This window comes from Urocitellus parryii, chromosome 3 (assembly GCF_045843805.1).
Source record: "Urocitellus parryii isolate mUroPar1 chromosome 3, mUroPar1.hap1, whole genome shotgun sequence".
In the NCBI taxonomy this organism is placed as follows: Eukaryota; Metazoa; Chordata; class Mammalia; order Rodentia; family Sciuridae; genus Urocitellus; species Urocitellus parryii.
This window is the reverse complement of record NC_135533.1, coordinates 124,249,523-124,275,863: the sequence shown is the minus strand read 5'-3', so window position 1 is coordinate 124,275,863 and position 26,341 is coordinate 124,249,523. Positions and strand designations below refer to the sequence as shown.

The window sequence follows — 26,341 nt, the reverse complement described above, 5'->3', positions numbered from 1 at the left end:
TTCATTTCCCAATGGGGCCTCATGGTCCAAGATGGATGGTGTTGGTCCAGTCATTGTAGCTAGTATTCCAGGTATCAGGAAGAGAAAGGGGATAACAGGAGTGTCTGTACTTCCTGAGTCCAGCTCCACCAGCAGGTTTCCTGAAGTGATGCTCACTGTCTCTGTTTCCATTCACTCTGCAACAGTAGTCCTCAAACTTTGGGCAGTGTCAGAATCGCCCATTCAGTAGGTCTGGGATAGCAAGCCACCGTCTGCTTTCCCAACAGTTCCCAGACATCACACTCTGAGAACACTGTGCTGGACGCCAGGCACAGGCCACCCTGTGGCCAGAGGGAGATGCGGGAGTGACTCTTCTGGTGGGGCACTCCACCACACCCGAGCCCCTAGATCATGGCTCACTTACAGGACAAGAGAGTGATAATGAGTGGCAAAAGCCTCTTCTGACTCCAAGTCTTGGCTCTCTCTCCTCCAAATCCAGTCGGTTTTCTTTTCTAGCCCCTGCCATGTTAGTGGCCCCACTAGGTCTCTGGGTCTCTGAGTGGTTGCAGATGCACCAGGCAGCACCTCCTCTTGCCTTTTCATAGCACACCTTCCACCCAGAGGCCCCTCCTCCCCTTGCTCATTTTCTTCTAAAAGAGATCCTTTTGCTCAGGAGGCAGGTGGGGGGCCCTCACCTTCCACTCCAATATTTTTGGGGGGATACCAAGGATTGAACTCAGGGGCAATCGACCACTGAGCCACATACCCAGCCCTATTTTGTATTTTATGTCAATACAGCAACTCACTGAGTTGCTTAGTGCCTCACTTTTGCTGAGGCCAGCTGTGAACTCAGATCCTCCTGTCTCAGCCTCCCAAGCCACTGGGATCACAGGTGTGCGCCACCGCACCCGTCTCCACTCCAATTGTGACCAAGCTGTTGTCCGTGTCTGTGAGCCTTTACCCCATGAGCATTGCTGGCCTATTCTCCCTCCTCCACAGACCTGAAGAGAACTGGTTTTCCTGTTGAATGGGAGGGAAGGAGGGATCACAGAAGGGGAAATGAAACCTAGGGTAATATCTCAAAATATCCCCACAGACAGAGAGCGGGTAGTTGCCTCTGGGGAGAGAAATTGAGGGCGAAGATTGGAAAATGCGACATCAGCTGTTGTGGCCTGGATGGGAGGCGTCCACCAAAGCTCCTGTGCTGATGCAGGAATGCTCAGAGGGGAAGTGATTGGAGACCATCACCTGACCAGTCCATCCTGGTTGGAGTGGACTGACTGGGTGGTAACTGTGGGCAGGTGGGGTGAGACTGGAAGCATGTCCTGGAAAGGGGCAGTTTCCCTGAGGGCCCCTCTGTCCATCCCTCTCTGCTTATGGTCACCACAAGGTGGACATCTCTGCTCTGCACACCCTTCAGGCATGGTGTTCTGCCTCACCTAGGGCCCGAGCAGTGGAGGAGCCTACCATGGACTGAAACCTCTGGAACCATGAGACAAACAATCTGTCCCTCCTCTCACTTGCTCTTGTCCAGTATGTTGGTGACTAACTGAGACGTTGGTGTGGAGAGGTGAGGCTGTGCTGTGACTAAACTGACCATGTGATTCCAAAGCCTTTGGAGCAGTTTGTGGGAGGCATTTGGAGAAGTTTGGAGAAGCAGGACGGAGAAGGCATAGAAGGCTGTAGGTGGAGCTGAACAGGCATCTCTAGTGGGAGCTCGGAAGCCCAGACGGCTGAAAGCAATGTGGACCGTGCCCCGAGGCTTCAAAGGGAAATGAAGACCTCTTAGGAGTGGTGCCACAGCCCATTTGCGTTATGTCCTGGTAAACAACTTGTGTGTCTTATGCCCCTGTCCTGAGGCTTTGCATGAGGCTGAATTTAAAGGTGATAGACTAATTAATCTGGTGGTGGAAATTCAAAGGCAGCACAGCATTTAGGAGGTGGTATGGATACTGATGGCAAGTGTTCTGTGAGGGTTGGGAGGGGACAGCAGAGATGAGGGATTTATAAAATGTTCAGTCTGGCCAGAAAAGTGTCTGTAAAACTAGGGTCAAGGAAGTCATAATTATTAAAGGTATTACAGCCACTAACGAGATGCTAAGTACTCTGCACAGAGACACTCTGGAAAGACAACTTAAGGGCATCTCAGGGCTTGGCAAGGCCAAACCCATTGCAGGCTCAAAGATATGTAAGGAAAAACTCCTTTGAGAAAAGAGAAAGAGGCCACCCAGTTTGCACAGGGGGCCTAAGATGGCATTTGAACATGCCAAGCCACGCAGGCCCTCAGAGGCTGCTACAGTCAGGAACCCCAGGTACTGCACAAGTGGGTGGCACACCTTGGCATCATCCATGTGGTGCTGGCTCTGCAGGAATACAGGAGGCCGAGGCTAAGGGGTCATGGAGGTTTCTGCTGAGATTTCAGAGGGAGGCCTGGGAGGGAGGGCTAATTGTGGTCGCTTCAGAATCCCTGAGAGGGCTGTGGGTGAAGCTGGGGAGGTAAAGCTAATGCTGGAATGGAGACCTCGGGGATGAAGAGGTGCCAGTGACGAGGACTGTCTGCTGAGGAAACCTGCTGGCTACAGAGAAAGGCAGGTTAGAAAGGAGGCCAAGCAGGCTGTAGGACGGTAGGACTCCCCAACCCTTTCGTCAGCCCATCTCACCACCATGTGTCCCATATGCCAGGGGAGGAGCGACAGGATATGTTTGTCCAGCTAGATTAGGTCTTGCCTTCTACTCTCCTTTCCCTCCTTTATGGAACAGGGGTTCACCTGTGCCACTGCACATGGGTATATGTAACTCGTTGTCGCTCACAGCCAAGAGTCTGCCTCGAGTCTCCGGGGTGACTTGGGCTTTGGGGCAGTGTGGGAACTGTCAAGACCGTGGGACTCTTGGAGATGAGCTAAATGCATTTTTTTAAAAGAGAGAGAGAGAGAATTTTAATATTTTTTTTTTTTTTTAGTTTTCTGCGGACACAACATCTTTGTTTGTATGTGGTGCTGAGGATCGAACCCGGGCCGCACGCATGCCAGGCGAGCGCGCTCCCGCTTGAGCCACATCCCCAGCCCTAAATGCATTTTTTATTATGAGGTGGACATGAATTTTGGGGGGCCAGAGATGGAATGCTATGGTTTGGAAGAATACAAAAGCTCTTGTATTGATATAGGAATGTTCAGCGGGAAGTGATAGGAATTGAGAGCTGTAACCTAAGTAGCCCATCCTCATTGAACAGACCAACTGGGGGTGACTGTAGGCAGATGGGGTGTGGCAGGAGTAGGTGGGTCCCTGGGGGCCTGGGAACCTGCCCGATGACCCCTCTCCTCCCTCCCTCTCTCTGCTTCCTGACCACAATGTCCTGAGCAACTTTCTTCCACCACGACCTCTGGCCATGAGGTTCTGCCCCACCTTGGGTCCAGAGGAAGGGATGCAGCCAACCATGAACTCAAACCTCTGGATCCACGAGCCAGTAGAACCTTTCCCTCTGCTAACTTGCTCTTGTTGGGTATTTTGGTCACAGAGACGAAAAGCTAACACATATGCCACATTTTCTCTTTTATAAACAAAAATTTTGGAACAGACATCTCAACATCTGTGTGTTGCACATCACACAAACGAGGATTGGCCTTTATTTTATTTTCTGTCCTTTCCCCGACACAGCCCCAATGTTGGATATGAGGTGTTCCCCAAAAGCTCCAAAGAGCAAAGAGCTTCCTGCGGGGGTCCCTCCCCACCCACACCTCACACCAGACACTCAGCACCCAGGCTCACCAGCTGCGCTGAGGCCACCGGAACTTGTCCCACACCCCAGTGAGTGACCTCAAACCTCACCAGATCTAACTCCCCAACCACCCAGTTATTCCCCTGGTTCAGTGGAGGAAACCGATGCTTGGAGAACTAAGCACAGCCAGAGAAGGGCAGAGCCAGGACTCCAGGTGAACTTCTGTCCTCACTCTTACCTGCTAGCCAGCCAGAAATGTGGTCAAGCCAGGTGTGCCATCCTGGGTGGATGCTCCAGGCCTGCTGGACCATGGCTGCTCACCCAGCCCTGGGCCTGGGTTTCCCCATCTGTAGGCTGTGGACCACACGGCCACCAGCTTCATGGACCCTAGGCCAGTGTCTCGCCCCTGTGCGTGAGCTACCTTCTCTTAGTCCTGTTTCCAAGGGGAACAGCTGGTTGGCTCAGCCAAGGCCTCCTTGCGAGCCCAGAGTCAGCGGGTCCAGCCTGGCCCAGGCCTCTTGGTGGGTCCACCTCCTGCCCACCCTCAAGTCTTCCCTCCTGTCCTCCCTGGTCACCCACTCCTTCCCTCCTTCCCTCCCTCCTCCCTTTCTTCCTCTTTCTCAGAGAGGATCCCTGCTCCCTAAGACCTACCTCTTGAAAGCTCACCTCAGGGGCTCCCACCTTTGGCAGGTTTGGTGGCCATCACTCCATCCAGTTCCAAAGTGCTTTCCCCAGCACAGCACCGTCCATTCGCAGCGCCCTCTGCCAGCTTCCTGTCCCTGTGGACCAGCTAGCCCTGCATGTGTCCTGTGAAGAAGCCGTGGAGGGCGCCCTTCAGCGTCTGGCCCTCCCACTTCACACATGTCCTGACACCCCTCCACAGCTGAGTCACCCTCGAGGGTGTCACTCATGTTTACCCTCTGCTCTGCCCCAGGGGTCAAGACCCAGTGACCACAGCTGGCCCCTTCCCAGGCATAATTTGAGGCGGTTCACACCCTGGGTCTCATGCTCCAGAAGCAATTCTATGCTCTTTATTGATTTAAAAATTAAAACAGCTCAAGCAATTAGCATTTATGAGGATGAGTCAACAACAAAGCATGTTTAATCCAAAGCCTCGGGCTCTTTGCAAATTTGAAATGGCAGTGATTTAAAGTGCCTTGGGCCCCTGACCCTCCACAGCAGAGCAGAGCAGCTCTCTGACGGTGGTGGAAGGGACAGAGCGAGAGCTCAGAGGAAGAGGAGGGAGGAACCTTTAATGACACCAATGTCTCCCAGGCAATAGTGACGGCTTCAGCACTCTGCGACTGGGTTGATAAGTGCGTGCTAAACTCTGCTGGGGCCGACAGGAGTTGTACCACCCCGTGGTCTCAGGCAGAGTACTGCTTTCTATGAGGATGAACTCCTCCCGGGCCAGAAGGGGCCAGGGATAGGCAGCCAGCAGTACAAGCTTACTTGGGCAGCCATGAGGGACAGGGCAAAGGGAGGTGAGCAGTCCCTGCACAGGATGGCTTCAGTGAGTTTCAGAAAATAATGTAGCTTTATGCACTTAAATAATGTCCTGGTCAGCAATGAATTGCATCAACTGAAAAGTATTTGGGGGTTGCAACCAGCCGCATAGAACCCTGTGTCTACACCAAAGTGTCTGTTTCTCTCTCTCTCTCTCTCTCTCTCTCTCTCCCTCCCTCCCTCCCTCCCTCTCTCTTTAACTCCATCTTCACCAGACCCTGAATCTTGATCTTGGTCTTGAGGTCTCCAGAGCTGTGAGGAACAAGTGTGTGTTGTTTGCAACCCTCCCCATCTGTGGAATTTTGCTGTGATCAAATGGGCTGAATAAGACAGATGTCTAGATCTGACAGCCAGATACCCAGGGATGACAGAGCCCAAGCCCTCATCTGCAAAAGGAGGGAATGGAGATCCAGAGAGAGAGAGAGAGAGAGAGAGGTGGTCGCAGCCACTCAAGTCAGTGTTGTTTGTCACAGAGAAGAATCCAGATTCCCAACTCCCTGTGCTCACCAGGCAATGAACACTCCCTGCTCAGGAAAGTGACTCCCTCGCAAGGGGACCTCCCCACAGCCTACTGGCCTGCCTTGGAGGCATTTCCTTCTGTCCCCTGTTCTTTCCATGGCTGTTAACACCCTGAAATCCATGTGGTCAGGAAGGCTGAGGTCCAGCCCTCCCAGCCTCCATGCAATGCCAGTTTCAGACAGGGATTGTAAAGGTAGGACAGGGTGAGTGTGGACATGTGTGCAAATGAGTGTATGCATGCGGGTGTGAAACCCCAACAGCACTAGGAAACTAATCACAATTAGTAGGCCAGGGAGCCTGCAGCTTTAATGAAGCCATAGCTCTGTGGAGAGAATGTGCAGGTCTATCTCTGAGCACATTACCTGTAATGACCCTGGAAATGGACTCGGGGGCTCCTGCGGTATTCTTAGCATCTGTAAAGCCGTTCTGAAAGCAGCCCAGATTACAGCCCCAGCCTCAGGAATCCTGGGCACCAGGGACAGACCTGGCAGAGGGTTATTAACTGCTAGCTCATGAGAAAGGCTGGGCTCCACTCATAACCCAAGCCTCTGCCCACGGTGCTCCTGCTTACTGCAAAAGGTCACCCGTGTCAATTGCTTCCCTGAAGAAAGAACAGAAAAGCTTTCCGCTGGCGTCTCCTGCTTCAAACTGGAGCAGCACTTCTGGAGAGGGACTTCAGGGAAAACCGACCCGAGGGTAAAAGGTCTCAGCAGATGTCCCAAGGCCAAAGACCCTTTCGTACCCTCATTTGGCCATCAAGAAAAGGCTTACAAAAGGAGGTTTCAGGAGACGGTGCCATCTCAGGCACTTAAATAGCGTGCTAGACACATCACCGTCTGTGAGCAGCCTGCACCCTACAGACGCAAAAAAAACGTGTTTCTCCACTGCTTTGCAAGTCGCAATGCCTGCAGGAGGAGGTAGACTGAGAATTTCGAATGACGTCAACATGAACAGAATCAGCCAAGCCCCCCCTGGCTGTGTCGGAGGGGGCTCCCCAGGGCGGCAGAGGAAGAGGGTCTGGTTTGCTGAAAAGTTTTCACTGAACAAGGAAACCCCTGCTCTGGAGATGGAGGCAGGAGAATCACAAGTTCAAGGACAGCCTGGGCAACTTAGTGAGACACTGACATTGAAACAAAAAAATATAAATAAAAAGGGCAGGGGGTGTAGCTCAGAGGTAGAGCGCCCCTGGTGTCAAGTCCCGGTACTGCACCAAATAAAACCAAGTGTTTAGCTGAGTGGGAGGGTGGCAGCAGCTGCGGTCCCAGCTACCCAGGAGGCTGAAGCAGGGTTGCTGGAGCCCGGGAGTTCAGGGCCAGCCTGGACAATATAACTAGACCCCCTCAAGCAAAAATCAACAAACAAACAAGACATGAAGCCCAGTTCTGGGGCCACTGCTACAGTGCCACCAGCCCAAGCTCCGGGGCCGACTCGGCGGCCCCGCGGGGGGGAATCTCACCACTCTCTCTTTCTGGTAACATGAGTCTGATTTTTTTCAACCCCCTTTTTCCTATGGAAATCTGTCTGGTAGTCTTGTTGGTGAACATGCCGGGTCCTCCTCTGGGTGAGGGGTGGGCCCTGAGCCCAGCAGGGCCAGCCAGAGATACCCTCCCAGAACGAGCCTCAGGCGGGGCCATGCACGGGTGGGTGGTTGAAGGCGTCCTGGCCACCTCGCTGGAGAGACTGCCCGGGGGTGACCTCGTCCCACCTTGGCGAAGTGCTCTTCCACTTTCCCTGTGACTCTGAGCCTCCTGCCACCTGTCCTGTCCTGTGGCTGCACTTCTATGAGGAAGTGACGACACATGGGACCTGACTGCTTTGAGGAGCATCTGGGATGAGCCCAGGGGCCAGGTAGAGGTGTGCATGCTCCTGCCCTGCCACCCATCACCCACAGGCCACCCACCTCTAGGCCACGAGCAGGTCCCTGGAACCTCTGCCCTCATACCTGCATCTCAGTTCCTTCCCCAGACCTTTGTGGTCCCCCCTGGGAAGATGTTAGAATTGGGCCATGTAGGTGCCCCAGGATGGTGTCCCATCTCAAGATCCTGAGCCTTATCATACCTGCAAAGTCCCTCTTACCAGGTCAGGTGACATAGTCCAGGCTCTGGAGGTCAGATGGCGGACATCTGCTACAGGGTGGCGAGAGCGCACCAGGCACCCTCCACAGTGTCTGCTGGCCCGATGTACCCAGGGACACGCCTGTGCGCAGGACCACAGCCTGGCTGGTGGAGAATCACCACCTGCTCTGCGGCAGAGAGGAAATGAACCAGTGGTTGTGGGGAGCCAGGAGGAGCAGCCTATGCAGACCACGCATTGGGCGTTCTTGAGAATCCGTCCCAAACTATGGCCTTTACATTTGAAGGAAGTGCCACAGGATGTCTTTAACAGGGGCAGCCTGGTGCTTACCCTGGAAATCCCAGGGACGGAGCGCCCCCCTGACCCCCGCGTGTCTGGTTCTTTCGGCAGGACACTGAAATCCTGAACACAGCCATCCTCACAGGAAAGACAGTGGCAGTGCCCCTCAGGGTGGTCTCCGTGGAGGAGAACAGCGCGGTGACCGACATCTCAGAGTCGGTGGAGTGCAAGTCTGCGGACGAGGGTGTCATCAAAGTAAGTGACTCAGCGTGCAGCCACGGAGCGGTGGGGCTCAGGGGCCTCCGTTCTCTAGGAACCTCTGAGCTTAGGAGTCTGCTGGTCTGTTCGCGCTCAGAACCTGTCCAGCGGGGTCCCTCGTGGTCCTGCTCCATTTTACCATCTGGGTAATCTGTCTTTCTCTTTCTTCTTCCCTTCCTCTCTCTCTCTCTCTCTCTTTCTTTCCTTCCTTCTTTCTCTATTTATTTAAGTGAACAATAAAAATCCTATCTACCTCCCAGGTACAACATGTTGTGTTGGGAAATGCTCAAGTGCTGTGGAGGAGCTCTTTCCAGCTAATTATCATAGGCATTGACTCACGGATCTTTTTATGGTGAGAACACTTGAAACAACCTCAGAAAACTTTAAAAATCGAGTGCATTGTTATGAACTGTGATCACTGTGTTGTAGAAAGGGCCCTTGACCTCATCCTGAGTTAAATTCATAGAAGCAGAGAATAGAGCGGTGGTTGAGGGAGGCAGGAGGGGACGGCAGGACCAGGGACCAGGGTCAGAGGACAGGATCTCAGTTGGGTGAGTGACAGCTTAGATGGAGACGCCAGCCCGTTCTCCAGAGAGAAGGAATCTATTTTTAGCTTCAAAACCCAGGAGAGAAACAAGACCCAGAAGCAGATCTCATCACAGTTACACCCAGGGTCATCCCTGGCTGCTCGGAAATGATTTTGACAAGGAGCCCGTAGCCAGTGTTTCCAGGAATGTGATCTGTACCTTTAGGGAAATGAGCAGACTCGAGCTGAGAACGTCCCCCTGAGATGAGTGGGGAGGTGACATCCCTGGCCATGGACAAAGCACAGCATGGGGGAGCATTATGAAGGGGGCTGGCCACTCAGGAGTGTCACCCCTGGGGCTTGAAGGCTGTGTCCGGCTGCCATGGGGAGGGCGTTCACATCTAATCAGTGCTTCTCTGCTGCAGGCCCAGGAGGCTTTGGATTTAGGGAGCTCAGTTTGGTTGAGTCTGAAGACTCTGAGGTTTTGCCCAGTGCACGCAAATAAACCTTCCCATCTCCTGGGTCTGAGACAGACACCAGCAGCCTGAGCTCGGTGCCCATAGGGCGATGCAGAGGACCGGTGACCCTGGCACAGGTAGCTGGCTATGCTATAAGAGAGGAGCCCTGGCCTGGGGACCTGAAGCTCATGTGATAGGCAGCCAGTGGACCCCCCAGTCCCTATGCCCAGGCCCTGTCCCCAGTCAGGTGGTGTTAAGCAGTGGGAGCTCTGGGTAGTAACTGGGCTTAGAGAGGTCACTAGAGTAGAGGTCCTGATGGGATTTTTGCCCTTCATGAAGAGGAAGAGAAGCCGGGTGTGGCAACACACGCCTGTAGTCACAGCCACTCAGGATGCTGTAGCAGGAGAATCACAGGTTCAAGGCCAGGCTGGGTATCTTAGCAAGAGCCTGTCTCAAAGCACCTCTGAGTTCAAGCCCCATTACCAAAGAAAAGCAGGGGGTGAGTAAAGAGGAAAACAGAAAAGGAGCTGCGGGGACAGATCAAGAAGGCAGCCATCTGCCAGCCAGGAGGAGCGCAGCCAGAGCCAGCCATGCAGCTCCCTGGTCTGCGGCTCCAGAGCTGTGAGAGACGGCTCGTGCTGTGAGGCTTGCTGAAGGCTCTCCCTGGGCCTTGGTATTTCCAAGGCAGGCAGCCTTGGGCAGTCCTCGTGTTCCTCCCGGCCCTTGGGACAGTCAGAGTCCCAGCATCCAAAGCCGTTTGGAGGGCATATGAGTTCCATCAATCAAGTGAAGAGCCTGGCCCAGCGGCCACACAGCCAAGGACTTACGAACTCTGAGTCAGAAGGTCCTCTGGCTACATGAGGTGGACCCCGGGAGGGAGGCCTGGTGTGCTGTGCGTGGTGATGCTGACATGTCAGAATTGTAGCCACGCATTTCAAAGATGTTGGCAAGTCCTCTGAGTCAGACAGCCATCTCCATGACCCAGTCATGGGACATTCGTGTCACCCGATTGCGGTCAGTTGCTCCTCCCACCCACAGCCCCTGGCAACCACTCCTGTCCCCACGGATCTGTGTTCTGCTCTCCCTGCCTTTGACTTAGCATCGTGGGTTTGTTTGAAGCTGTGCCACAGTCTAACCTGGATAGGCAGTTTGTTCCTCCATTGCTGAAGGACATTCGGTTGTCTGAGTGGACCCCACACTGTCCATCAATGTCCACTTTTGGAGTTTCTAAACAAATGTGAGCATGCGTGTGCGTCCTTACGCAGAGGTGTTTTGGTGTCTCCTGAATGGATTCTGAGGACTGGAACTGCTTGGTCTCATGGTACCTTTCCAGGGTGGCTTCATGGCTTTCCTTTCCTGCCACTCACGACTGAGGATCCCCACTTCTCGGGAAAATCCAGCAGATCTGGAGACCCACAAACCACATTCCCAGGGGAGAGCACACTGCGGGTGTCCCCTCTGCTCAGGCACCTGCCCGCTCACCAGTCACCACCTTATGGCCTGTCTAGTCCTCCTGGCTCAGAGGAGCTGAGCCTGTCCTCAAGGTGGATGGGACTGTGCCCACATCACGATGTGGAGCCTGGGCCTGCTTACACACCTCTGTTGACACGTATTTGTAATCTCCACGTGGAGATACTACTTTACAGCAGGGAGAACCCACCGAGAGCACTTCCCGTGGGCAGGTCTGTGCACACTCTCAGCACACTTTTCAGGGCCTCAGGTGGTCAGTACTGACCACTTTCCCGGTGTCCCTGTAGGCCTTCCTCATGCTTATGTGATCACACACACACACACACCTGGCTGTGCGTACACTCAGAACACACCTACAGGCTCTTTGTTTTGCAGGGACAGGTGACTTCCTACACTCATTCCTCCTATTCTTCCTTCACCGCATCAGGACTACCCCTGACTGGTGCCTTGGGAAAGCTCAGCCAGGCCAGCAGGCAGTGCACAGTGTCCAGGGTGGGGGCAGGAGGAGCCGCAGCACCCTCAGGAAGTGGGCCATGTCTGTGCTGGTGCTCATGGTAAGGCGAAGGGCGTAGACCCCAGAAGGGTAGCCACTAGCAGAAGCCCCAGGACAGTGGCAGAAGAAGCTTGGGGTGGGTGGCAGAGCTGTCCTTGCCATGTGTGGGCACCACTAGAGCACGTAACTGCACCCACCTCCTGCCCGAGGGTGAGCATCTTTGAAATACAGCTGTGTCGTGCAGTCTGTGACACGGCATAGATTATTGGGTGGTACTTGTCCTGCTTGATGCTCAAATCCCACTCGGTTTGACAGTATGACAGTCAAGATTTCATAAATCACATGCTAATTCATTCAACGAAGATTGATTGGCCAGAGGTGCCATCCTGGTTTGGGTTGCACAGCAGTAAATAAGCAGGTGAGGAACCTGTCCCTGGGAACCCGGCGTGCTGTGAGGAGGAGGAACAGGCAGGTGGCCAGAGGCAAGAACACCACGAAGCTGGTGGGAACCACAAGGGGTGACCATGATAGAGAGTGGCATGGGACAGCTGCCTGGACAGGGTAGTCTCCCAGGTAGGGACATCAGAGCCACTGAGCCTGCTGTGGACTGTGCCTCCTGCCTGCCAGGGCTCTCTGAACCTCCCCTGTCTCCAGTGAGGCTCCCCTGGGGTACCCTGGTTCACAGTCTGGCTTGTGCTTTCCCCAGGGGCTCCTGTGGTCACTGGGCCACATGTCACTATGCCCCAGGGACAATTAACTGGAGGGAGAGAGATCACTTACTAAATTTCCAGCGCAGCCCAATGGACCTCCAGGGTCCATTCCAGCTAAGGGGTCCCGGCCCAGAGCGGGAGAGAGTGCTCACAGGTGATGAGCTGACTGGCCTGTCCCAGGTCATGGGGAGCAACCCCCTCAGGCACAGCCTTGGCTTTCCCCTGAACTCTGACCCCTAAACTTTGCTCTATGGGACTTACCCTCAATTTTGCAAGCTTGAGAGTGAGTTCTTGGGAATGGCCCCCCATCTCTGGAGAGTCTGTAGGATTCGCATTGCTTTGGGTGGCACCCAGGGCCGAGGGCGGACTTTAGGCAGAGGAGGGACTAGCAGTCCCCATTCCTGCTTCTTGTGGCCCAGGGGCTGAGGAAGAAGCACAGTAGGGCCTCTCTCTGCAAGAGCCGCCTGTTCTCAGGTGAGAAGAGGGAGAGGAGGCGCCTGGGCTGAGGCCAGCGAGCCAGGTACCCAGCACAGCCCGTCTCTGGACCTGATTCTGCTGTGAAGCAAGGGAGCTCCCCCCATGCAGGGTTCTCCCAGCGAGAGTCCCTGGGCCTGGGCCTCAGCGGGCAGCTCCAATGCCTGCTCCCAAGCTGCTCTGCACTAGCCAGCTCTTCTCTGAACCCCAGTTAGTTCTTCCACCTGAGAAGTGGGGGTGCTCATGCCCACCTCCTGAAGTGCTGCGGCCTAGGACACAGTGTCGCTGGTGAAGCTGACATTGCCACAGAGGCAGACCTAGACGGTGGCTCTCCACAGAGTGTCCCTGGGCCACTCGCAATGCCTGGAGGTGGTTGTGGTCACCCTGGGGCGGAGGCTGCTAGCATCCAGTGGTGGCTACTCACTGGCCCACAGTGCCCGCACAACAGAGAGGCACGTGACCCTGCAGAGGCCTAGAGGGCCACCCTCACCCAGCAGACAGCAGGTGCTGTCGGAAATGAGCACCTGTGTGCAGCTTTGGCTGGCGGCCCCCACACGGAGGCCGGGTCTTCTCTGTCACTCACCATCTGAGTGAGTGACAAGGACTTAATAAATGCCATGCACTGTGGGTGTGGCACCCCTGTACCGACTCAGCTCTTCTCAGAGAGCAGAGAGCCCTTCACAGCTCCACGTCCTGGGGCGGGTAGACGTGGGTCTCGGGTCGTCACTGGGTGGCCGTGGGTGTTGGGTTGTCCCTGGAAGGCTAGATTTGTGTCAGCCAGCTCCAGCTGTGATCATGCTGTGTGACAAAGGAACCCAGAAACTCAATGACTTACATCAGCAAGCCGTGGCTTCTCCCCCAGGGCCCGTGGTGGACCACAGCAGCCCTTCAGGGGGCAGGTTGCCTGGGCTGGGATCCAAGGAGCCTGGGCTTCAGGTCAGCCCCACGTCTCATGCCAGTGCCCAGAGCAGCTGCCCCTCAAGGACATTCTGCTCAAGGTGGCTCAAGAGAACACGGTAGCCAAGCCAAGCCAGGCCAGCCCACTGTGGCCTCTGCTCACAGGTGCCCACTAACATCCCTCTTTAGAGGCATGACCACCTGGGCCCTTAAAGAAATGCACCATCTGCTCCTTCTCCTCGATGGTCTATACCGAGCACCTCCCACACCCCGGGACGTGGCTCCCAATTGCTCCATTCACACACCTTATCTTCAACAGTCTGGAGCATTTGTCAGTCAACAAACATAAGAAGCAAGGTCATTTCCAGTATTGTAAATGTCATGGAGAAACCACTAGATTGATGGGCCGAAGAGATGGGCAGGGCTGTTTGCAGTGGACAATCGGGAGCCTCTCTGCATCTGCACTGATGCCCGCGGGCCAACAGCTTGGAACAGTCTTCTAAGCAGCAGGAACCGCATGGGAAAAGACCCTAGGGGGTGAGCAAGCTGGCTGTCCCCCAGAAAGTCAGTCAAGATGGAGGAGTGTGGGTGAGGACCTAAGGGGACACTGAGGGGGCACAAAGTCAGAGGTGTCAAGCTGGAGCCAGACTTTCATTTTATTCTAAGAGCAACAGGACACTGGAAGATATTCTGGTTTAAACTGCAAGTTGATCACTCTGGCAAGTGCAAAGTGGGGACTGTTGTAAGTTTCATTTTGAGGAAACTGAAACCCAGAGAGGTTGAAGAAATTTCCAAAGTCACACAGCTGATAAGTAACAGAGTCCAGAATCAAACCCAGGTGCATATGATCTTGAAGCCATTGTAGTCTCAGGCTCCCTGTGGGCTCAGGCGAGGAGGAGTACACCACAGACAGATCTTTAGGTTACTGAGCTGTCCAGTATGATAACCACTGACTACGTGTGCATCAGCAAATTATTAACACTGAATGAAGTGGCTGATTCAGTCTCTTGGTTGTTCTAGCCACGGTCCCCGGCTTTGGCCACACATGGCAGTGGCCGCCATATCAAATCACACATACCTAAGATACTTTAAGAGAGGCACAGACCCAGAACCTTGCCTTAGAGGAGTGGCGGCCGGCATTTTTTCCTGGGAGAGGCTGATGGAAAGAACATACACATGGAGCTGTCCAGGAAGGAGAGGATTATTCTGACCCTCCATCAAGCCACAGAGAATGTGCTCTTCCAATATAAGACTTTTGCACAAGATCAGACCTTTTGTTTGTGAGCCAGATTTTACTGGAGTTGAGGAAGGCTCCATCTGGATTTGCTTAACTGGGAAAAGAGGTTTCTACATCCAGGACCCTGGAGCTGATATTTGCATGGGTGAAAAGCTTCTGGCCAGGTCCATGATGCCCAGGGTCGAGTCCAGACTGGGACCTGGGTGGCTGGTTTGCCTCAGGGAAGACTGAGTTCTGGCAAACAGTGCACCCATGGTGGCTCTCCCCCAACTCCTCTGCTGAGATCAATTTGAGAGCCAGGGTTTGGTCTCAGAAGCATCTCATGCCAACTCTTCGTATCTTCATGGAGTGAGCAGGTGCTGAGCCACCAAGACCCTCACATTGGATTAGTAAGGAGAAACGGTCTCATCAGTGAAGGTCTAGGGCAGGTGGCTGCGGGGGACCCTCGAAACAATCCCTCTGACCCTCTCAGCACTGTTTGGACTGTCAATGTCATCCTCAATGCCATGTAGAGATGCCCCAGGCTCAAATCCTGGGCCTTGAAGTCCTGGAGGCCCAGGTGGAAGTCCTGGGATCCCTGTCCTTGGCCAGGCCAAGCCATGCGCCTATTCTGAACCAGTCACCGTGGCCAGGGAGGGAAGAGCACTTGTCATGATGTGTCCAGCCACGTACCTGAAACCAAGACCTAGGGGATGGGGACGTGAGCAGTTCCCCAGAAATAATTAAACAATTTTCCCAGGAAATAGAAAACAGAGGTGCTGAACAGGAAAACCAGCAAATGCATACCCTCTCTGAGCTGAACTTAGAGGGGCTTCTCGCCCTCCTACGTTCACCCTCTGAGTGGCTGGAGGATTCCTCTTGAGCATGCAATGCTTGTTGGAAGATAGGCATTCCTTTCATGCCTCGTCTCTTGTTCTGTGCTGAGATGCTGATAGGCAGGGTAGCACATGGAGGGCCTGGGCTGGGCACTGGGCTGGGCATATTGTCTGAGGGGATGATTTTGGTCAACAGACTGCATGACCCAAACTGAATTAAGCCAAATAGGTGCAGAAACGTTTTTTGGCTTCTATGTGTGAGGTGTAAGGGATCCCTGGCTTCAGGGATGGCTGGATCAAGGGGCTAAAAGGAAGTAGTATTTTATTTGTGGCTCTCCATCTCCTGGCTCAGTGCCCCCTGTGTTGAATGAATTCTCAGACAAGTTGTTGTAAGACGGCTGCAAGCTGCTGTCAGACTGCTGCTTTTTAAGCAGAGGTCTCACAGAAGACAGCAGGCATCTTTGCCTACCTAGCCTTGCCTGAGAAGTCCCCAGTGTACGTCACCTGTTCACCCTGAGCCAATCACTGTGCTGGGGGAATATAAGCTCTGATTGGTTTAGGCCACAGTCACGTGGACCTGCTCACAGCTGGAAGCAGAGCTTCATCCTTCCCCTGAGAAACCAGGGCTGCAGGGCAGGGGTGCCCCACATGACTACAAGGGGCTCCCCTCTTCGGCCCCCTTCTTACTCCTTGACACCAGCCTCTGCTGTCCCAGGACCACACTTCAGGGGACTACCTTCCCTGTTGGCACCTGTTCCCTCCACGCTCCTCATGAGGGCCCACCCTGTGGGCCGAGCCCCCTCTACTCCCCACTGACTGCACCTGCAAGGGCCCCGTTTCCAGATGAGGTCACCTTGCGGTCGAGTGGGTGCATGGTTTTGGGGACACTGCTGATCCCAGTGCATGTACATACCGCAGTGGCTCAGAAGGATGGAAGCTCCTGGATCGTCCCACCCGAGGCTTCCTGGGGCTTGGGTCAAATTCTTCCCTAGGACTTTTGGCCTTGGCAATGGTGACCATGGTTGGGGCCAGCAGTATAACTGCTGTCCCAGCTGGAAACTGGCCAAGCATTTCTGCACAGCACTGAGCTCCCGGGACTGTCCCTGGGCCAAGTCCTCATGTGACACGGCAGAGTCCCCCGGTGCCCACCCCCAGGGGACCACAAAGATGCCTGTGGCCTTGCTGCTTCCTGCCTGTAGAAGAACTTGCTTGCTTTCTGGCACTGTGGTCCTCAAAGCCAACCATGTAGGAGGTGACGAGGTACCCGGAGACCTCCTCATTGGTTAGGACTCCCTGGGCATGAGCCGAGATGGGGCCCTGCCGTGCCCGGCAGCCTCGGGCCACCGTTGTTCCTCTCAATTGCTTAGATATTCTGCAGAGACCAGGTCCCCTCCCACCCACGCCAGAAAGGTAACCGACAAGAAGCCAGTGGTCTGTAAATTACAACATTGATTAGAGAGGAGATTATTGGAGTGACTCCTGCCCGGCCGTTATGCTAATGCTGTCCAGATCTGGGGCAGTGCTGATGTCCTAACGGCCAGCCTGGGACAGTGGCAAAAATTGGTTTCCATCCTTCATATCAGCATGGAAACACACTCTGCTCTTGACCATGGGTGAGAGGACCCGTCCACATGTCCCTCCCAGCTGCTCCCTGCCACTGTCCCCAGCAGATGGAGCAAAGTCTCTCTGCCCAGCCCTCACCAGCTGCCTCTGCAAACAGAACAGTGCATGGAAGATGGAAATCGGGCCCAGAGTGGCTACCCACCACCCCAGAAGGTGGGGAAGGAGAGGGTGAACGATCACAGAAGATCACTAATCAGCACTAGAGGTCATCTGGTGGGGTCCAGACCTCTGGGGGTATCTGCTCCTCCCAGAGCATGCAGCCTAGGAGACAGATAAGCAAATCGGCAATTACAGCTTTGCATGGTAAGTGCTGCCTGATGACTTCATTAACTCCAAAGTGTTAAGCTCAATTGTGCAAACGTCCACCTCTCCAGCACAAATTAGGCTTATGTGTGTTCTCGAAGGAGTCACTGACCCTGGAAAGGTCGGAAAACACTGCCTGAGGGCTTCCTAAGAGCTTTCAAATTAACTTCCTATGTTTCCACTGCTTTTCCTCCATCTCATCTCAGTGGCTCCCTGCCTCTTCACTCAACCCCAAATCCTCTACGGTTGTCCTGAGGCATCCCCATGAAGGGAGGGCTCTGTTCATCCATCCATCCATCCTTCCTTTCATCCATCTGGCTGGCTGTCCATCCATCTAACCCTCCCTCCATCCATCATCCTTCTTTCCTCCATCCATCTGTCCATCCATCCTTCCATCTATTCATTCATCCATCTTTCCATCTATTCATCCCTCTGATCATCCAGCCAGCCAGCCAACCATTTGCCCACCTGTTCATCAATCTGTCTGTCCTTCCATCCATCTGTCCATCCATCTGTTGATTTATCCATTCACCAACCCATCCTTCCATCTGTTCATCTACTCACCCATCTATCTATCCATCCATCTATTCCTCCATCCCCCTTCTCTCCATCCCGCCATCTGCCCACCATCCACTCTGCTGAGTTCCTGCTTCATGAGCAACTGGTATAAGGAACCAAGGGCTGAAGACAAAGAGGATGCACTCTTTGCCTTGAAGGATGTCACAGTTTAGGAGGTGATGCAGGAGCTACATGAGATAAGTCATGTTGTGTCCCTGTAATGCAGCTGTATTTCTATTTCAGTTTTCCGTTCATTCGTATGGCACAAACAGAGCCTCCGTCTCACTTCCAGAGGTTGTAACTATCACCTTCACCCCTGCTCCCTGGGGTCACTTCCTAATGCAACCATCTGTACCAGGTCCTTGTCTGAGGGATTTGAAGCCCATGTACTTTCCAAGAAAATGGGATGAACTGAACTGAAGACAGGTGGTCTGCAGGGTCCTGTGGACGTCTCCATCCCCACTCCCTCTGTCTCTGCAGGTGTCCGACCACTGTGACTATGTCTTTGTCAATGGCAAAGAGATCAAGGGCAGGATGGATGCAGTAGTGAATTTCACCTACCAGTACCTGAGCGCCCCCCTGCACATCACCGTGTGGGTGCCCCGGCTGCCCCTGCAGATTGAGGTCTCTGACACCGAGCTCAGCCAGATTAAGGGCTGGAGGGTCCCCATCGTGGCCAGCAAGAGGTGAGCCTGACGTGAAGAAGGTATCCGAGAACCTCGATAACCGCTGCTTTATGGACAGTTTTAACTCTACGGGGGCCGGTTCAGGACCTGGAGCATAGTGGGCACTGATGTTCTCACGACTCTTACATCTCCTAACCCTAACAAGAGCTCCATGCAGGGGCCAGGGCTCAGGATGGCCCAGCCAGAGCTGGACCCACAGCTGCTCAACAGAGGGTCTGCACCCAGCCCGAGATGTCCTCCTGCTGCCCGTGGGCTGGGGCGAGTCTGTCTTGCAAGTGGTTCTCCAAGTGGCAGCACAAGTGTCTCCATTTTTCTAGGCCTTCAAGCCCCAGGGAATTTGAGGTTTGATTTAATTTTCTAAGGAAAGCATCCGCCCTCTCCTGTGCTTTGTGAATATCTCTAAGCATGAAGTGCTCTGTGCAGGTCAAATTATTGGATACAATTTAATTGGGTTTCTCCTGGAACACAGGGCTACTGTTTCAAACAGCCTCTAATTGGTTTATTCTGTGTGATTCTGGGTCCTTGGCAGGAGCTTGGGGTCTAGTGGGCTCAGAGCTATGACACCCCCTCCGCTGTGTTGCCTAAGGGGGTGTCATGGCTGAGGTCCTGGCTTCTGGCCTGAAATCCCCCATCCTGGGCCATCAGGACTGTCCCTGGGGACTCCCAGGCACAGGAGTCTTCATTAGATTACAGCAAGAGTGTGTCTCAACAAGAGCACACAGACAGGGAGTCAAACCTCCCAGAAGAGCTTGAGGGAAATCGGCCTGATTGGGGAGGACAGTGGTCCTTCAGGTCACACCGTGGTCAGGAGTGGCCAAGAGAATGGGTGTGTCCCGCTTGGAACCAGGACATGCTGCGTTCCCATCCACAGAAGGTCTGCTTTGGAGCCAGACCCCTGGCCTCTCCGTGCCTCTGTATCCTCATCTAGACATAACGCTAGTTAGAGGGTGATGATTGGAGAGTTTATACACAGGGGGTCAGTGGGGCCTGGTCCACCTCAAGAGCATGAACAGCTCTGTCCAGCAGAACTTTCTGCAGCAGGGGGCTGTCCTAGAAGGACACTGTCCAATATGGTAGCCACCCGTACGGCAACCACGGGGCATTTGGACTACCATGCGGCTGAGAAGTTGAGTCTTTTAATGCATTAATTTGTGTTAACTTGCATTTAAATATCCACAGATGGTGGATGGATAGTGAACACACAGTGTGTGCTTAGTTAGCCCTTAAGTCTTTAATCTGCTGATAGACACATTCCAGGAAGGGTGTCCAGCCCTTTGTGCTGCCCAGGGTTGAACTGGCATGCCTGTGACCCAGGGCAGGTACAGAATGTCGGCTCTGGGAGGCCTCTGGATCCCAGAGCGGCTATTCTTTTCCCTCAGGCCCACGCGGGACAGCGAGGACGAGGAGGAAGAGGAGCGGCGGGGCCGGGGCTGTGCCCTGCAGTTCCAGCACGCCACTGTGCGGGTCCTCACCCAGTTTGTGTCCGAAGGGGCCGGCCCCTGGGGCCAGCCAAGCCACCTGCTGGGCCCCGGCTGGCAGTTCGACATCACCCCCCTGGTGGTGGACTTCATGAAGCTGGAGTCGCCCCACGTGGCCACGCTGCAGGACGGCAGGATCCTGGTCGGGCGGGAGGTCGGGATGACCACCATCCAGGTAGGAAGCGGGGGCTCGGGACGTCAGCCTGCTTCCTGGTAGTGGTGCCGGGGGCTCCCAATGCGCAGGTCATCGTGGACAATCCCTGGACCCCGATGGCTCCAGAGGACCACATGAGGGACAGAAAGGGTAGCCCACCCAGTGACTAGGGCTCCAGACCTGCTGGGGCACCCCAAGGCACCCACACTGCCTCCCACCCAGGCTCCCCCAGGGAGCTCCCCTCCAGGTCCCCTTTCCTGCCCCTCTCGGGTGACCTTCGTGTCCTCTGTGCATCTATGAGTGGCCAGCTGGAACCGGCAGGTTCCTGTCTCTGCTGCTTTTGGACATGGCCACCAGCCCTTCATTTGCTCTCTGACTCTTCAGCGTCCACACCCCATCTTTTGCTTCAGGAGACATGTAGGGTGTTTTGGGACAGACAATGGGGTGTGGATAATCTTTGCTTCAATCCCTCAAGTCCCCGTTGCCCAACACCTTTCTGGAATGTCTTTCTTGATCTTTAAACCATGTGTGGAAGTGACTGGTACAGTCCGCCATCTCCCCTGGACTTCTCCACCCCGTGGAGCTTATAGGAGGGGGAGAAACCAGTGTCCCAGCAGGTGTGGACTGTTTTATTCCAGTTCTTCCCAGTTGACTCCATACTTCATTCAAAATTCGACTCAGGCTGCGCAAAGTCAGTTAATGCGCAACGCTTCACGAGTTGAGTCAACAGGATCACCCGATACAGTTAACCAGGTTGTGCATGGTACAGGGCACCTCTTCGAACTGGGAGGGGTCATTCTCTTTTAAAGACATACTGGATTTTAATATTTATTTCAATTTTCCAACAAATAGAACTAAAATTGCTTGGGGAAGGGATGGCTATCTGATTCCCCCCTAAGCCACAGTATGGGCCAGCGTTGATAGTGGGATGGGCACGGGACTCCCTTGCTCTGTGTTCTGGACTCAGGCCCAGTTGGGGAGTTTCTGACATCTGTGTGAGGAGTTTTCCTCATGTCCTGCCAACCCCACAGGTGCTGTCCCCACTGTCTGACTCCATCCTGGCAGAGAAAACGGTCACCGTGCTGGAGGACAAAGTGTCGGTGCTGGACTTGGCCATCCAGCTCGTGGCCGGGCTTTCTGTGTCCCTCCACCCCAACGCCGAGCACAGCAAGGCCATCACGGCCGTGGCCACCGCCGAGGACCTGCTGCGCACCCCCAAACAGGTAGGACCTGGCGGAGGGCGGGCCATGCACCTGAGAGGGGACTGTTCAGCTGCAGCAGGTCAGCGCAGAGGTCAAGTCCTGAGCACTGAAGCACTCGACTCCCCGCCAGGCTGTGGAACCCGACCAGGAGCGAGTCCATCTGCAGCCCTCCCAGGGGGGACTGGCCATGCTCTTCGTCCACCCTCCCGTCTGCTGCGGGCACAGTGAGCCTCTGAAACCGTGGGTCCGATCACGTCCTTCTAGGGCTAAAACTGAGGCAGGGGACTTCCCACTGACCTAAAGAGGCCATGTTCCCTCGCAGCCCACAGGCCCCCACGCTGGGCCTCTGATGGCATCTGCCCTCCCGGCCTCCCTGCTGTGTGTCACACGCCCTCTTCTTGAGCTTCCCAGAGCCCTCCCTGCTGTTCCTCTGGCCTGGGACATGCAGCCCTGGCCTTCCCCCGAGCATCTCTCTGCCCGATGCTTAGGCCCAGCTGCGATCCCGCAGCTCATGGTGCCTCTGCCACCAGCCCTGCTCTGCCCCCGCCACCCCACTGTTATCTCTCTTTGCCAATCTGTCACCAAGTAGGGTGCATAACTGTGAAAAAGAAGCAATGACCGTGAGGGCACTTGGCCCCCTCAGGGCAGAGCTGGACATCAGCTCTCCCCACCCACCTCTTCACACCCTGCCCCAGGGGCACCCAAGCTCCATCCTAGCTAATGGCGGCTTGGTCCCCACGTGTCTGCCCAGGGAGTCCCCACCTGGGAGGCACAGTCTCTGCAGCCAAGTGCATCCAGCCTGGCCTGGGCTGTTAGCTGTGTCCACTTGTCCAGGGAGGAGGTGGGTGGGATGCTTCTGCTTACTGAACCTCTGCCACATGTGCGTTTGGACTGGAGGTGGGGGCGTGACCTGCGAGCTGGTAATTCTCAAACTTTCTTGACTGTTCTCCCTTCCGGGAACTCTGGGTCACTGCTCGCGCACTGATGGGAAGACAGCCAGTCTTTCCAGTCCACTCAGCCCTCACTCTGGCCCGAGCTTCCTGTTTTCCTCGGTGATAATTCCACAAAAGCAACCTGCAGAGTGAAGCTGGCACAGCCAAGCGGCCACCAGAGAGCACTCAGCTGGCTCTCAGCACATCACCGCTGTGGACTGACCGTCTCCTGGGGGGGCTCAAGGGCAGAGCAGAAGGTGCCCCCAGCTCACAGGGCAGGTGCAGCGAGGAGGGGGCTCCTGTTCATTGCCCGGGGCTCTGACGGTTCTCCCACCCACCCCCCTCGGCAGCCTTGTTATCACGAGCACCTGGCCACTAATAAAAGGGTCTGCCACAGGTAACAGGCCCGTCTGGTGGCCAGTGGTGAAGACGGGAAACTCATATCTGTTGGCTTCTTCTCCTGGGAAGGGCCGGGCTGAGGGTCCTTGTTGAAGTTCAGGTGCTTTTTTCTGTCCTTGGTGTAAACCTGTTTTCTTCCCCAGATTCGTCAGCCACCGGGTCTGGATTTGGGGTCCCTGTCTGGGGCATCGTGCTCGTGGGTGGTTGGAGGAGAAGAGCCTCCCCCAGGTGGTTCTCACTGCCTCTCTCCCCGCAGGAAGCCATGGTCAGCACGTGGCTACAGTTCAGTGACGGCTCGGTGACACCCCTGGACATCTACGACACCCAGGACTTCTCGCTGGCTGCCACCTCCCTGGATGAGGCTGTGGTGTCTGTTGCCCCCGCCCGCTCTCCCAGGTGGCCCATGGTGGTGGCCGAAGGGGAAGGTCAGGGCCCGCTGGTCCGAGTGGACATGACCATCGCCGAGGCCTGTCAGAAATCCAAACGCAAGAGTGTCCTGGCCGTGGGCATCGGCAACATCAGGGTCAAATTTGGACAGAGTGACGCCGACACCAGCCCCACCGGGGACAAGGACGAGGATGACATCAAGAACCACACCAGTGACCGTCGGCAAAAGGGCCAGGACGAGCGTTTCCAGGAGCGGGAGGAAGGGGCCCTGCGGAGGGCCACCACCACCACGGCCAAGTCCCTGCAGGACAACAGGGTGGGGAAGAGCAGCCGGCTGGACGGGGGCACGCGGCCCGGGGAGGGGCAGCTGCAGAACATCCCCATTGACTTCACCAACTTCCCAGCCCACGTGGACCTGCCCAGGGCGGGGGCCGGGCTGGAAGAGAGCGACCTGATGCCCACGCCCCGGGGCCTGAGCGACCTGGAGATCGGCATGTACGCCCTGCTGGGGGTCTTCTGCCTGGCCATCCTGGTCTTCCTCATCAACTGTGCCACCTTTGCCCTCAAGTACAGGCACAAGCAGGTGCCCCTGGAGGGCCAGGCCTCCATGACCCACTCCCACGACTGGGTGTGGCTGGGCAACGAGGCCGAGCTCCTGGAGAGCGTCGGGGACCCGGCCCCGCCCCAGGACGAGCACACCACGGTCATCGACCGCGGGCCGGGGGGCCACGAGGAGGGCGACCACCTGCTCCTCAACGGGGGCTCCCAGAAGCAGGTGCAGAGCCAGGTGCGCAGGCCCACGGACCCAGGGAGGCCAGGCAAGGCACAGAAGCCGGAGCCCCCGCACTCGCCCACCTCCAAGCGGAAGAAGGTGAAGTTCGCCACCTTCACCACCATCCCCACCGACGGCGGCTGCCCCACTGTGAACTCCATCCTGGGTGGCCAAGAGGAGATCCAGTGGGTGTGCCAGGATGTGGAGGTGGGTGCCCCCAAGGAGCTCAGAAACTATCTGGAGAAATTCCAGGAGAAGGCCTAAGTCCTGTGGCCAAGGGCCTTCAGACCCCGGGGTCGGGGGACACCAGCCCCAGTGGGCAGAGGGCATCCTGAGAGGTTGAGTGGGGCTGGGCTGGGCTCCCCCCAGGCCCAGTGGGAAGTTCTGAAGCTGGGAAGGACATTTTTGTATCAAGAATTTTTTAGCAGTTGATGACGGTGGATTTTGGAAAGTCGGTTCCCCTGTTCTGGGAGCAAGGGACAGATGGGAGTGCTGAGGCCTGCCACGCCCCACGGCGATGTTGTCTTACGGACACCCACGAGCTACCAAAAATGATTTGTTAAAAAATGCAAAACGACAGACAAAAAGAGACAGATCGTACTCTGTTTATATTTCTAATAAAGAAGCAGAATACAAAAGTAGGGTCTTCCAAGAGGAGGCCCTGCCTCCGAGGTCCACGTCGCCTGGCCAGGGAAGAGACCTTCTCTGTGCCGACGTGGACTCCGGGCAGAACTGAGGACCTGGACATTCCAACAGTGGCCTCCTCTTTCCTCTTGCACATTTCCTTTTTACGGCCTAGACTCACACTTGATTTATATTTAACGCTGATCTCTGAGGATCGCGTGGTATATTTTTCCTAAATGAAATATAAATTATATTCTCTTCGTCAGACAGCTTTTCGGCAACGATGTCCATCCCTCCACTCCTCCCCCTGTGACTGTCGAGCTTTCTCGTCTCCCTCCGGCTTCGCTGGGACTTTACAATTAGGAAAAGCTCTCTACGCCTTCAGTGACCCCACCACCGCCATCACAGGGTCAAGACCCGGGAGTGGGTCCCGTTCAGCAGGACGGAGCCCAGCCCGGACCACCCACCACACAGAGTGCCTGCCCGGTGGGGAGGTTGGGTCAAACCCCAGAGAGGCTGTACCCAGGTGGAATCGGTGTCAACTTTCGGGGTGGGTCTGTCACCAGGCACAGCCAATGTTGAAAAATGACCCAAGATGAGAAGTGTTTGGGGGGGATTTAAGCTGCTTTTCTGACTTTGCCGGGCAGGGTACACCAGCATAAACTCGGAAGACGCGCCCTGTGTCTGATGTCCCTCAGCTGTGCTCTTGAGTAGCATCACCGTTAGCCGCACACCACAAAACACATTCATCCAAAGTGACAGGCACATGGCTGAGAAGACCTGCATGGGGTGAAATGACCACCTTTGTGACTCTCTGTTCAGAGCTGTGGAGGGGACAGAGCTTAATGCTCCCAGCAGGGAGACGCTCACAGAGATGCCAGGGATGGTTTCTGGTGGGTTTTTTTATCATTATTATTACTATTATTACTAAAGTCAGTAGCTGGGAAAGGGTCCTGGAAGCCTCTGAGGCTTAGTTGGACCTTTGAAAAATATATTTGTAGCACATATTATAAACGGAAAGAAGCTATTTATTTATACCTGTGATGCCAGTTGTCATTAAAATGTTTCCGGTGGCTTGACTGCTCAGCGTCTCCTGGGGTGTTTCTTGTGTCACTCGGTTCTCGCTGGGGAATGCAGCTGCTGGGCCAGAGGGGACGGGTGCATTTACCTTTTCCCCTCTGCTTCCTGAAAGATCCAGGGTGGTCGCTAATCAAGGACCTGTGGTCCCTGCACTCACCACCACCTCCATCCCACCCCATCCCCATCACAGCAGGGCTCTGTGAAGCGGGGCAGCAGGCCTGGCGCCACTTTCTGATTGGGTAGCACCTGGGAGACTTGTTAACACCTTCCAAGGTGCAGCTGGTGCTGCTGGTCCTGAGGCCTGCATTTTGCCCCCCACCCCCACCCTGGAAGTGGGAGGGAAGCCCCACCAGGCAGCCTGCGGGAGGCAGGGTTGGTCTCTCACTTTCCTTCCAAGCTGTGGTTGTTTGTTCAGGGTCTGGGCAGGATCGTCGTTGCTGCCCACTGGTTTGGGAGAACAAGACTTGTTTCTCCATAACAGTTTTATGGAGACGTAATTCCCATGCCATGAAACCCACCAGGGTGGTATCCAACTCTGTGTTTCTAGCCTGTTCACAAAGCAGGGCATCTAGCACAGCCTCGGGTATAGAACATGTCCATCACCCCAAGGAGAAGCCCTGTGCCCATCAGCTGTCACTTCCCCGGCCCCCGTTCTCACCAGCCCTGAGCAGCAGCTGCTGTGTCTTCTGTGTGCACAGGATGTGCCTGGAGGAGCAGATGCTGCAGTCATTATG

At 55.2% G+C, this 26,341-nt stretch overlaps 1 protein-coding gene across 1 annotated transcript in view; it reads left to right on the top strand.

Moving 5' to 3' along the window:
* The window catches only part of Tmem132c (transmembrane protein 132C), a 190,287-nt gene extending 166,120 nt beyond the window's left edge, over window positions 1-24,167 (top strand). Inside the window, exons 6-10 of the mRNA XM_077796454.1 lie at window positions 8,183-8,326; window positions 18,374-18,579; window positions 19,959-20,232; window positions 21,243-21,434; window positions 23,001-24,167. Of these exons, the coding sequence (XP_077652580.1) occupies window positions 8,183-8,326; window positions 18,374-18,579; window positions 19,959-20,232; window positions 21,243-21,434; window positions 23,001-24,167 (1,983 nt within the window). The remainder of the gene's footprint in view (window positions 1-8,182; window positions 8,327-18,373; window positions 18,580-19,958; window positions 20,233-21,242; window positions 21,435-23,000) is intronic.
* Window positions 24,168-26,341: the final 2,174 nt, after the last annotated feature.